Source organism: Abramis brama, assembly GCF_963993115.1.
Source record: "Abramis brama genome assembly, chromosome: 10".
NCBI classification, from domain to species: Eukaryota; Metazoa; Chordata; class Actinopteri; order Cypriniformes; family Leuciscidae; genus Abramis; species Abramis brama.
Genome location: NC_139972.1, coordinates 2,346,292 through 2,359,798, shown reverse-complemented (window position 1 = coordinate 2,359,798; position 13,507 = coordinate 2,346,292). Strand labels below are relative to the sequence as shown.

Sequence of the window (13,507 nt, the reverse complement as noted above, 5' to 3'; positions counted from 1 at the left end):
GTCCATGTTTATTTATTACTATCTTGAAATTAAGATGGTAGTTTCCAATAAATTACCTTGTCTTACATAGTTGTTGTTCATTGCTACACCCATTTATAGAGGGTTTATCAAATAATTTACCTTACACTTACCTGGTAACTACCCCGCAGGAACAGTTTTCCCTAATGTCATGGCACATCCTAAATACTGGGTATGTTCTTGCAGATGTTTTTACAATTTACTCAGTAAGTAAAGTGCAACTGTACTGTAAAATGAAGCCTTGTTTATTTCCATGGTATTACCGGAATTGTACCATATAACCTGATCATTCCCTTTTCCATATAGTCACAATTTTTTACCTTGTACGTCTTGCAACGTTACCAAGGAAAACATGACAATTTACTCAGTAAGTAAAGTGTAACTGTACTGTAAAATGAAGCCTTGTTTATTTCCATGGAATTACTGGGATCTTACCATATAATCTGATCATTCCCTTTTCCATAGTCACATTTTTTACCTCGTATGTCCTGCAACGTTACCAAGGAAAACATGACAATTTACTCAGTAAGTAAAGTGTAACTGTACTGTAAAATGAAGCCTTGTTTATTTCCATGGAATTACTGGGATCTTACCATATAACCTGATCATTCCCTTTTCCACAGTCACATTTTTTACCTCGTATGTCCTGCAACGTTACCAAGGAAAACATGACAATTTACTCGGTAAGTAAAGTGCAACTGTACTGTAAAATGAAGCCTTGTTTATTTCCATGGTATTACCGGAATTGTACCATATAACGTGATCATTCCCTTTTCCAGTCACATTTTATTACCTCCTATGTCCTGCAACGTTACCAAGGAAAACATGACAATTTACTCAGTAAGTAAAGTGCAACTGTACTGTAAAAGGAAGCCTTGTTTATTTCTATTGTATTACCAGACTCCTACCACATCCTTTGCTACTGCAAACATTTTTTAAATCACAAACTTTTACCATGTGTGTTCTGCAACTTAACTAAAACATTCCAGCCTGGTCTCATTAATAAGTAGTATTAATACGTAATTTTCAAAGATAGAAAACTACATAGGCTACAATTATGAAGAAAAACAACATACGTGTAATCACAATAATTTATTTATTGCAAAAATGTCAAAACCGGTACCAAAAGTCGTTCACATGACGATGTGTTGCAGTCACAGTCCTCTCTCAGTATAATAGTTTTGAATGAGGTCCAGAGCAGAATTTAAGTTATTAATCCATGAAAATGGTAATCCGGCTTCCCTCTGTATGAATGCGCGCGCTTCTCCATTTCAAATGTAGTTTACCGACTGAAATACGGCATGTTGCAATCTGTGACGAACATGGACGAACAGGTGAGAGCCAATGAGCGTTCGATATCACTGCCGTAAAACATATCGTAACGCTTCTTGAGAGCGCAATTTTTGAATTTGAATTCATCACGAGCGCGGGATTTGAGTCTGACAGTTACGGACTGCGCTGCTGTGATAGCCTGTGAAATGGAGATGAAGATCACTCACTGGATAAAGGGCTGAATTTGGATCTCTTTCTTCCAAACGTATGGATTCTAAAGATTTGGATTATATCAAGTATAATAAAATTGATGTATTTTGTGAATTTATGTTGGTGTATTATTGTTCTATTGGAGAAAACGTATTTTGTGTCTCACTGTAAATAAACTAAATGGTTAAACGATTAAATAAGATATTTTTAAGGTTTTAAAGTGTATTCTTGTTTAACTGCATGTAGGCTAATCGTTTTTGTGCTGTTAATTCGTAAACATTTTACATTTTAGTGCTGTAAATACGTCAGTATTATACGTTTCTGTGTGTATAAAACGTAAGTAAATGTACGGTAGAATTACATTTTACGTAAAAATACACACGTATTCTCATGAGATCACGTTGAACATTCTCATTAAGTAAAGTGCAACTGTACTATAAAAGGAAGCCTTTTTATTTCCATGGAATTACTGGGATTTTACCCAATAATCTGTAATAGCTACAGTTACGTAGCTATTACAGATTATAGGGTAAGATCCCAGTAATTCCATGGAAATAAAAAGGCTTCCTTTTACAATACAGTTGCACTTTACTTACTGAGTAAATTGTCATGTTTTCCTTGGTAACGTTGCAGGACATACAAGGTAAAAAATTGTGACCATATGGAAAAGGGAATGATCAGATTATAGGGTAAGATCCCAGTAATTCCATGGAAATAAACAAGGCTTCATTTTACAGTACAGTTACACTTTACTTACTGAGTAAATTGTCATGTTTTCCTTGGTAACGTTGCAGGACATACGAGGTAAAAAAAAAAGTGACTATATGGAAAAGGGAATGATCAGATTATAGGGTAAGATCCCAGTAATTCCATGGAAATAAAAAGGCTTCATTTTACAGTACAGTTGCACTTTACTGAGTAAATTGTCATGTTTTCCTTGGTAACGTTGCAGGACATAGGCTACAAGGTAAAAAAAAATGTGACTATGGAAAAGGGAATGATCAGGTTATATGGTACAATTCCGGTAATACCATGGAAATAAACAAGGCTTCATTTTACAGTACAGTTACACTTTACTTACTGAGTAAATTGTCATGTTTTCCTTGGTAACGTTGCAGGACAAACGAGGTAAAAAAATGTGACTGTGGAAAAGGGAATGATCAGATTATAGGGTAAGATCCAAGTAATTCCATGGAAATAAACAAGGCTTCATTTTACAGTACAGTTACACTTTACTTACTGAGTAAATTGTCATGTTTTCCTTGGTAACGTTGCAGGACATAGGCTACAAGGTAAAAAAAAATGTGACTATGGAAAAGGGAATGATCAGATTATAGGGTAAGATCCCAGTAATTCCATGGAAATAAACAAGGCTTCATTTTACAGTACAGTTGCACTTTACTTACCGAGTAAATTGTCATGTTTTCCTTGGTAACGTTGCAGGACATAGGCTACAAGGTAAAAAAAAATGTGACTATGGAAAAGGGAATGATCAGATTATAGGGTAAGATCCCAGTAATTCCATGGAAATAAACAAGGCTTCATTTTACAGTACAGTTGCACTTTACTTACCGAGTAAATTGTCATGTTTTCCTTGGTAACGTTGCAAGACATACAAGGTAAAAAAGTGTGACTATATGGAAAAGGGAATGATCAGGTTATATGGTACAATTCCGTTAATACCATGGAAATAAACAAGGCATCATTTTACAGTACAGTTGCACTTTACTTACTGAGTAAATTGTAAAAACATCTGCAAGAACATACTCAGTATTTAGGATGTGCCATGACATTAGGGAAAACTGTTCCTGCGGGGTAGTTACCAGATAAGTGTAAGGTAAATTATTTGATAAACCCTCTATAAATGGGTGTAGCAATGAACAACAACTATGTAAGACAAAGTAATTTATTGGAAACTACCATCTTAATTTCAAGATAGTAATAAATAAACATAGACTGTTACCAACATAACCCTAGGATAACTACACACCTAACTTGAATTGATGGGTAATACTGGAGGTGTTTCTAAAAATTGGCTGCCTACATTCTGAGGAAGTACACAATTAAATCTGAGTTATTACCAACCTAAACAGGTAACAAGTACACAGTACTTTGTTGACTTGATATTTAACAGTGGTGTTTTTTTCCCTGGTAGTTTCTCTGTAATTGCATACTAATCACCTTAAGTAATTACACACTAAAATACTATAATTTACCATATGCTTACCAGGTAAATACTTAGTAATTAGTTTGTAGTTTCTCTGCATTTACATACTTGTTACCTGTGGTAATTACCAATAAACTACTATAACTTACCATATATTTACCAGGTAAATACCTAGTAATTAGGGGACTGTAAAAGGAAGGGTTACCTACGCTGGATACACTGCAAAACAAAGCCCTTTATTATGCATTATATATAACATTATTATGTATTGTATACAACTGGTGAAATATTCGTTTTTAATCGGTGATCCATGAAATATTGCAATCTGTCGCCGATCTGCTGGAAATCCAGGTAAAACTATCTGCGTGCACGCGCGCGTCCCCAGTTAATATGATCCCCAGTTTATCCGTAACACCGGCAGGACAACTTACTTTCACTTTCTACACTTTCTATGTGCGACGAGAGAGAGAGAGAGAGAGAGAGAGAGAGAGAGAGAGAGAGAGAGAGAGAGAGAGAGAGAAGATGCGCGTGTGAGAGCAGACGTTGTTGCGTGAACGCGCGTTGTAGATTCATATTTTGTGAATAAAGTGGTAAATTATGTTTTTTAGCAAACAAAGCACTCGCGTCTCTTTCAGTTTGCTTATTTTGTATATATTCTTTGGTTAATTAAATTTATTTTTTCTCTCTCTTCTCTCAAGTTAGTTTTTTTTTCTTTCTTTAATTTTTTTATTTGGTTTTCTTCATTAGTTATTTTTTTGGCTCGTTCATCATTCTGCAGAACACAGAGTTCCTGATAATAAATCATAAAATTTGTCATCATCCAATCATGTTTATAATTACATTTAGTCATTTAGCAGATTTTTTTTTTTCAAATGCGATCTATAGATGTGGAACAATGCAAGTGACAATCCTGAAAGAATCAGATCAATTAAAACCATACTGTGACCAAAAACCATACTAGAAAAATGCTTTAATAACTTTAATAACTTTTTTAATGAATGTGTCTCATTGCCGTCAGTAACAACACAAATCAAACGCAGAGAACAAGCGTGCAAAACAGAGGAGCAGCAGCTGATGCACATGTGTTTCTCACTAATGAGGAAGAATCAATTAAATCCAACCTTTACCAATCTTTAGTTTCCAATCAGTGGTTCAACATCATGATTTCAGTAAACGTCCCAGATATCAACATTTCTCTAGTCCACATCCTTGCTTCAGTTCTGCTGGTTCCCCGGCCAAAAGCTGAAAACAGACACACACAGTTTCCTCCGGCCCAGATGTGGCCCACAGCCGGTAAAATGCCTCTTCTTTATTGATATGACCCAGATCTGGCCCACACACTGAGAAGTGCCTTCATTGTTTGATGTGGCCCAGATCTGGCCCACACACTGTAAGATCCGGAGAATGCGAGAGGAGTACGGGTTCTTCAATGCGTTCACGACCTCAGTGTGGAGGTCAGGAAGAAATGGATGGCTAACGGGAGCTGGTGAATTATGGCCAGCGAGAAAGCGCTCGTCAAGTCTTCCACGAGCGGCTTCCCCTCATGGCAGCTCAAGCCTGGTGGTCTTCAGCATCTTCACCCACGTCAGCCTCCTCCTCCTCATCATGGCTCGAAGCTGGACTGATTTACACCTCTCTCAAACTCCTCCGCGAGCTCCATCTGAGATCCCCACAATCTCAGTCTCCTCTCTGCCTCAGCGCTCATGCCTGAAGACGAAAAGAGTGGATGACATGTTCTCTAGGTGACCTTTTATACTTCCTGGTCGCACTAGCGGCAAGGTCATGTCTGTCAGTCACGCTGAGGTGTTCAATGAAAATTTATTTAAATTGTATAATAGATGTTGAATTGTATAATAGATTTTGGACATTGTTCAGTACGGCACTACCGGATGCTGGAACAGCTGATACTGGAGAGAGCCAAGCGGCTGCTTTTATACTCTGGCTGTCGATTGAAAGATTAGATGGGCTCGCCCAAGGCCGTATTAATGCACGGGCTTACCTGGGCTGAAGCCCAGGGGCCTCCCAAGTTCAGGGGCCTTCCATGCCATGTTCAGGTTCATGATGAGCTAAAAAGGTCATATTGTTTTGTAACTTGTCAGATTTTGTCGCTGTATGTCGCTATACTGTGAAGTCGCTTGTGGGCTTTGGTAGTGCTGTCGCTCTAATGTTATTGGTAGACTGCTCGTCTGGCCACATCTATACAAAACACCATCACAAGTGATACAACTATATTATTTTAATTTGACTAGGAATTAGGCTCAAAATATGCTGTTGGGAGAGTGTTTTTAGATTACCACACAGCAGTGTTCAGTGGATTAAATAATTTACTAGATTAACGATCGATCAATCTACAAATTAAACTCACTCATACTGTCATAAATTAGTAAAACGTCATCCGAATTTGACAAATAATCAATTTTCTTGTCCCTAATAGTCAACATAATGCAGGGGAAACTGTAAAATGAACTGCAGCAGTGCTAAACTTGCATCATAAAACTACAACACTCGAACTATAAATGTATGAATTAAACTCACTGAGACTGTCGACAGTTTCTTTTCCATGCATCATTTTATTATATCCATGTTTGTGGTTAGAACTTTACAGTCAAATCATATAAAACAGTGAAATCACCCTCGAACTCTTCTGTCTTGCCTGCACTGACTCGAGACGGTGACGGGAGCTGACTGAGCTCCACTGAAAGGCTTCTTTCCTATTGGTTGTCGCTCGCGAAAATCGCTTCTCATTTGCATAAAGTTGAAAGTTAGTTGCTGTGTGTGGTTGTTAAATAAAGTGTCTTGTGTTTATGCTCAAGTGGGCTCAGTGATATGTTAATAACAATATTACAATTAAAAACAATATAAAAAAAACTCACTGTTGTAGGTCTCAAAAGAAACTAATGCATTTTGTGATGTAGATTACTATGGAGCTGATAATATGACAAAATGATTTGAATTTGAATTGTGTAAATTTGCAAGTGTAATCTAACAAAATTGAATTTTAGGTGGTAGTTTAAATAGTTCTGAATTTGTTTTTTTTTAAAACGAATATTGAACATTTGAAATTTAACAAATTGAAATGTTTTTATGGATGAATTTTATAGACATCAGTGAGTGTTTTAGCGCAATTTTCTCATGTCATGGATCACAACACTAAGAGATAGTAAATCTTTTCCTGGATTTTTTTTGTGCGTTCCCGAGATTAGACCTTCCTTAACATAATGCCGAAAACCCGAAGTCTCTAGGTGGTCTGGTTGAGGAGTAGATAGAAGTGCAAGATTGGTGCGCACAGACAGAACAGAAACAGAACAGTGTGTGTGTGTGTGTGTGTGTGTGTGTGTGTGTGTGAGAATGTGAGTGAGAGAGTGTATCTGTGAGAGAGTGTGTGTGTGTGTGTGTGTAGGGTGTGGTCAGAGTGGGCGGGGCCTGTTTGTGGGTCATGAACTCAAAGCTCCAAACACAGAATTGATCTGACCTGAGAACAGCTGAGAGACTGCTGTACCTTCACTGGAACTACGGTGAACATTTTAGGACATCCTCAGACCTCATCCTCATTTTTCACGATGCTCATCTTTCACCTGGAACAGCCCAAAATCATACAGTGTGTACCGGCATTATATAAGAATAAATCTTTTTGTAGGAGACTGAGCTTTTTAAGTTTGCAGATCTTATACATGCACAAACAGCTATAACACACTAAAGAAAAAGAAAAACATGAAAACGCATCATATGACCCCTTTAATACATTATTACAAATATAATGCAACTATTATTAAAAACATGATATATAAACTCAAGCTTCCATTGTTTGTTTTCCAAAAGTGAGCTTAACTGTTTCCCCCCCCCCTTTATAATTATGAAAAATTAATCTTTCATTAGTCTTTGTCTCCCTCTGCTGGTACAACACAAACACTCTAAAACTCCAACATTTTTGAGTTTATACTGTGCGTTTATACAAATAAAGTGGTTAATCTATGAATGAGAAACTAATTTGCTGTGAAATAAAAGGTGTTTCATTGCAGCCTCATCAGGTCTGTCAGAGGATCGTTGAAATCTAAATGAAGTCTTAATTTATAACAGTGAAGTCACTGTATCTTCAGTCTCTGTTGATTCTGTTGACTGTGAGTCTCTGTAGTGGATCCTTATTCACCATCAGATGATCATCAGAAGATCAAACTGTCATCTATTAGTTCATTCTAATACTGGCCAGTCCTAAAATAAAACACACAAATAGTCACATATGCAGTATGAGATATTACGTCACATCTTTTCATAAGAAAACTAACTAGATAATCCATGTCAATTCATTTTCAAACATGATAATATAGCTTCTATCTGATGTTCAAAGTCACTTTACAAAATCAAAAGCACATGAAAGGTCACTTTCACACAATGGACAGCTGATATAGAACCAGCAGAAATGATCATTACACTCACTACAAATTTAATATCAGTTAATAACAAACAACCTAAATCTCAGATTATCACACACATAAGGCGTCTTTACACAGAAAAAGCAGCACAGAAACCAAATCTGAAGCGGCACAAAAATTACAAAATGTGCCTTTACACAGAATGTTTATTGCTTCTCTGACGCAGCATGAATGCATTTACACAGGAATTAAAACAGCGGGAAATGTTTACTTGTTATAAAATGAATTTAAAAGAAATTAAATTAGTAAACAATGAAATAAAACTCGAGATAAATAAAAATACAGAATTTTAAATTTCCTCTGCGTGCTATAGCGATCTCACGCTCTAATGTTTGTCATAATTCTGTGGTACTGAGAGCTATTTTCTATTACTTAATAAAAAAAATTCCAGATGGAACAAATGCTACAAAGAAATTATGAATTATTACACCGAGTAGATCACCGCAGGATTAAAAGAGCCAGAAAGAAAGAACAATTCTGCTATCGTCAGCGTTTCAGGCAGGTCATGTGTGGGTGAAATATCGTCCTCAAGAAGATGATTTTTGAAATATAATATAACACAGTGACGCTGAATAAGCATTTACCGTATCTGAGAGAAATGTAGCGGCGCGTTGATCTGCCAGACTCTTCAAAGGAAGATTACAAACGGCGAAAGCCAATTGATTACACACGTCGACTACTCTGTTATTTTGCTGGTTTGCTTCACGATGTGAGTACAGGACACTTTTACTTTATTGTCCCTTGTTGGCTGACATTTTTTAATTTGGCTAAAACAATATGGAGCTAGGCCTATGTGTTTTGTCTTCCGCTTCTTGATTCTCGCGCTGCGCGTTTGGTTGTCATGACAATGACGTAGTTTAGAGCGGCACAAGATTGCGTTCATTTACACTGAACCAAAACAATAACAGAGTCATCGTTGATAGTAGGGGCTGAGGTGGGTCAGACCCGTCATATTTTAAGTTTGCTTTTATGCGACATTGTGTCTTTACACAGAACTTTGAACAGTCACAGAGCCGCTTTAGAGCAGCCTTAACTCGGCTGTGTAAAGATGCCTATAGAGACAGTTAAAGGGGAAACGCTGAAAACCTGAACCTTTACTTTTATTTCTAGTGAGTAAATCAGCCATTTGAACTTTAAATTAAAATATGAAGAAAATCGTTAAAAACTATTCTTACCATAGTGTCTCCAGTTTATAATGTGGATCATCCTTCAGATCCTTCAGCAGCTTCACTCCTGAGTCTCCTAGATTATTCCAAGACAGACTCAGTTTTCTCAGGTGTGAGGGGTTTGATCTCAGAGCTGAAGCCAGAGCAGCACAACCTTCATCTGTGACACCACAATCCCTCAACCTGTAGAGAACAATGACACACATTAAGCCTATATCCAGATATAAACATAACACTTAAAAAATAAATAACATAATGCTGTCAATATGAAATGTATACAAATACTCATTAGTTCACATTGTTAAAATACATCAGTTAGGATTAGGGGATTGAATATACAGTATGTGCAGTATAAAAATAATTATTTCTATGGAAAGTCCCCATAAAACATGGAAACCCAACGCGTGTGTGTGTGTATATGTGTGTGTGTGTGTGTGTGTGCTTAATGTGTTTGTAAACATTTTAAGGAACATGTGTGTGTGTGTTAGGGCTGGGAGAAAAAAAAATCATTCACCTATGGCGTTTTTATTTATTTACATTATCTAACTTTTTTATTTACTTATTCCACAATCAATATTGATTTAAATTGCTTTATTTTTGTCCTTGCTTATAGACGAGGTTGACAGAAGTTAGCCATTTTTGTTCCAACAGAGGATGAAATGTGTCTCTATCTATGAGTGTCGTAATATCCATTTCAAATGGACGCGTGGAAGTGACGTGAGACTGAATGCACTGAAAAGCCCTCGCGCTACTCATATGCTGAGAGAGAGATAAGACAGTAGAGCTGCACGATTCATCTTTAAAATACTGTGATCTCCATTCAAACACCCACGCGATCTTCTTCCAATTCGTCTGTCTATTAAACCTTTGACAAAATCATATGGCAACATTTTAAATCTGTGTTGGCGCTGCCGCTGACCCAGAGAGAGTTGTCATGAAACAGCTTCACAAAAGGTCTTTTAAACCTCATAATAGTATCATTATTTCTGTGATACAATAGTTCAAATTATCATAGAGATACTGGGATAAAAGTTTAAATATAAACACTGATTGTGATGAGGTTCAGTTCACTTTTAGTAAGGAAGGAAGAAGACAGGGGTCGGCTTGAGCTGGGACTCTCGCTTTATTCACGTTTCTTATAAAATAAACAAAAGGTGCGCACAAAGCGCGTTCACCGTGCACAAGCACAGCCACAAAACACAATAACTCAGAATTCTTTCGGTGATTCTCTCCAGCTCCCAGTAGCGCACAACGAGGTCCCAGCTCGTCTCTCTCTCTCTCTCTCTGCCGCGCTCCGGCTTATATCCGGTCTCTCCACGCCAATTACTGAAATCAGACACAGGTGTTCATTATCTGCACTTGACCTACTTACGCTCCGCTCTGCTCCGTCCTCTCTCTCCCGCTACAGACTCCGCAAAACCACGCCCCCCTCGCCACACTGATGTTTACTGTAGCGATCAAAATAGAGTAAATCAGCTTTAAATAGAAACTTGGCACTTAAAATAACGCATTTATCGATTACATTTCTTCGCCACTAGGTGGCGACACGTGACTATTAAAACATGTTTTTGTAATTTAAAGGAGAACTTGGTAACTTTTTTAACTAAATAAAACTGTCTAGAAATCATTTGGATGGTTAAACAACCTGTTCTGGTGATATTGGTGACTTTCCCCGCTCCCCCCAGCGTTCCCAGGCGGAAAACCAACCTTGCAACTTCGGGACTACCGTCCCGGCAAGATAGAAATTGGAAGTCTCGTGAGAAGCGAGGACGAGAACGAGAACGAGCGCGAAACACGAATTGCTTTACGGCAATCGACATAAACACACACGCATGTATGATATATTACCAGATTACCCACCTCGGTAGACATAGCTCCACACAATACAATTGGCTTGCTCCGATCAAAACAAACGCATATGAGCAGCGGTAGAGAGGGGGAGGAGGCCGCCGCAAGTGAGTTTTTTACGACCGTGTTGTGAAATATACGCCCCACCACAGCTGTAGGGGGAGCTCGTGGGGAAAACATGCGACAACAAAAGGAAAAATCAGCGAAGAAGTGACTAGAGTTCGCTAGAGTTGCCGAGTTCTCCTTTAATTATTTATTCAAGAGAATGTAGTACTGTATGATACTTCTGAAATAAAACTCAGAAAGATGTGATTAATTGTGTTTGTAAATATGATTCATCTTATGCATCATGTACAGTCTGTATAAGTGTATGATTTAACTTTTACCCATGGTCTAGGTGTATCGTCCCAGCCCTAGTGTGTGTGTGTGTGTGAGAGTGAGTGAGTGAGTGTGTGTGTGAGTGAGTGAGTGAGTGTGTGTGTGAGTGAGTGAGTGTGTGTGAGTGTGTGTGAGTGAGTATGTGTGAGTGAGTGTGTGTGTGTGTCTGTGTGTGTGTGTGTGTGTGTGTTTGTTCTTAATGTATTTGTAAACATTTTAAGGAACTCTTAATACTAATGTAATTAATGTCAAATAAAGGCTGTATTAAAGCACTAATCTAAAGTGAGAACTATTTATGGTGTTGTATTACAAATTTATTAAATGTTTAATTTAGGTTCCAATACAATAGTATATAAACTGAGAAAGTTTAGTAGACTGAATTTAGCATTTGAGGTATAAATGATGATTACCGAGTTTCAAGGAAGAGCCCCAGTTGTTGAATAGTTAGGCTGATTGGATTAGCATCTATGCATTTGAATAGTTATGCTGATTGGATTAGGATTGGTAACACTCTAGAGTCTAGGGTGGGTTTCTAAACCTGTATACTTAATTTACATGCTTTGTTCCAAGTGTATCCACCTCTATGTAAATCCCTCCCCCTTGAAATGTATATAAACTACAATGTCTACTGCCCTAGTTAGACTTGATGACTACAGCAACGCACAGCGAGTTCTCAATAAAGAGTAACTTCTGCTTGAAAGATATCCCAATGTCTCCTGGTCTCTGCTTTGACGAAGGAAAAGTTTACAACAGATGTAAATGTTCCTCTTCAGCGAGACTCCACACCGCTGCCGTTACCGCCGGCAGGATCTGGCGGTTCAAGCAGGAATCTGTCACTGAACCACCGGATGGGGTTTACGTCAAAGATATATTGTATGCACTATCTACATATTAATCCTTATTCACTCTGAGTCTTTATGGTAGAGATGATCTTACCACAGTTCCTCCAGTTTACAGTGAGGATTCGACAGTCCAGCAGAAAACAGCTTCACTCCTGAGTCTCCTAGATTATTCTCAGACAGATTCAGTTCTCTCAGGTGTGAGGGGTTTGATCTCAGAGCTGAAGTCAGAGCAGCACAACCTTCATCTGTGACACCACAATCACTCAACCTGTAGAGAACAATGACACACATTAAGCCTATATCCAGATATAAACAAAACATTTAAAATATAAATAACATAATGCTGTCAATATGAAATAAACATAACATATACATCAGTTAGGATTAGGGGATAGAATATACAGTTTATACAATTAAAAAAATAAATAAAAATTCACTATTTCTATGTAAAGTCCCCATAAAACATGGAAACCCAGTGTGTGTGTGTGTGTCACCCATCGCATTTTTTTGTTTATGTTTTTAAAATAGATTTTTCTTGTTCCACAATCGATATTGATTCAAATTAAATTGCTTTATTTTTGTCCTTGCTTATAGATGAGGTTGACAGAAGTTATCCACACTTGTTCCAACAGAGGATGAAATGTGTTGTCTATGAGTGTCATAATATCCCTTTCAAGTGGACGTGTGGAAGCGACGTGAGACTGAATCAGAGTTGCCAACTTAGACCCCTTTAGTGACATTCTTTCAAAAAAAGCGACTAGCGACTTTTTCTACGAACTTATCACTTATCTGCTTCTCTTTTGTTTTATATTTAAAGAATTTAGTTTGACCATTTTAATTTCCTTGCTTTTCTTGTGCTTATTACTTGTAATACTCACTATCACAGAGCTTTAGTTCATCCAGTTCCCGAATTCTCAATTCAGACCATTTTACACAAAATATGTAGTCGTTCACTATATCATAGCTACTCGTTCTATTGTCTGACAAAAAAACATAGAAAATGAGAACATCTTTATTGGACATTCGGCTATTTTATAATATATTAAAATACAGTATGTGAGCATGAATTTAGAGAGAAAACATTAGGCATGCAGAACGCAAGTATGACGCAATGATGTCATGAATATGCTAATTGAAGCATGATGCTGTCTAGCGACATTTAACGACTTTTAGAGA

At 37.4% G+C, this 13,507-nt stretch overlaps 1 protein-coding gene across 4 annotated transcripts in view; it reads right to left on the bottom strand.

The window, feature by feature from the left end:
• Window positions 1-6,700: 6,700 nt before the first annotated feature.
• The window catches only part of LOC311091372 (NLR family CARD domain-containing protein 3-like), a 31,186-nt gene continuing 24,379 nt past the window's right edge, over window positions 6,701-13,507 (bottom strand). For 2 of the 4 annotated variants that reach the window (XM_084127308.1, XM_084127307.1), the window contains exons 8-10: window positions 12,426-12,599; window positions 9,273-9,446; window positions 6,702-7,876 (exon numbers count right to left, since the gene is read on the bottom strand). In XM_084127308.1, the coding sequence (XP_083983434.1) occupies window positions 7,861-7,876; window positions 9,273-9,446; window positions 12,426-12,599 (364 nt within the window). In that variant the 3' untranslated portion in view covers window positions 6,702-7,860. Of the gene's footprint in view, window positions 7,877-9,272; window positions 9,447-10,369; window positions 10,590-12,425; window positions 12,600-13,507 lie in introns of those variants that run through there. The other 2 variants (XM_084127310.1, XM_084127309.1) reach the window with 2 other exon arrangements.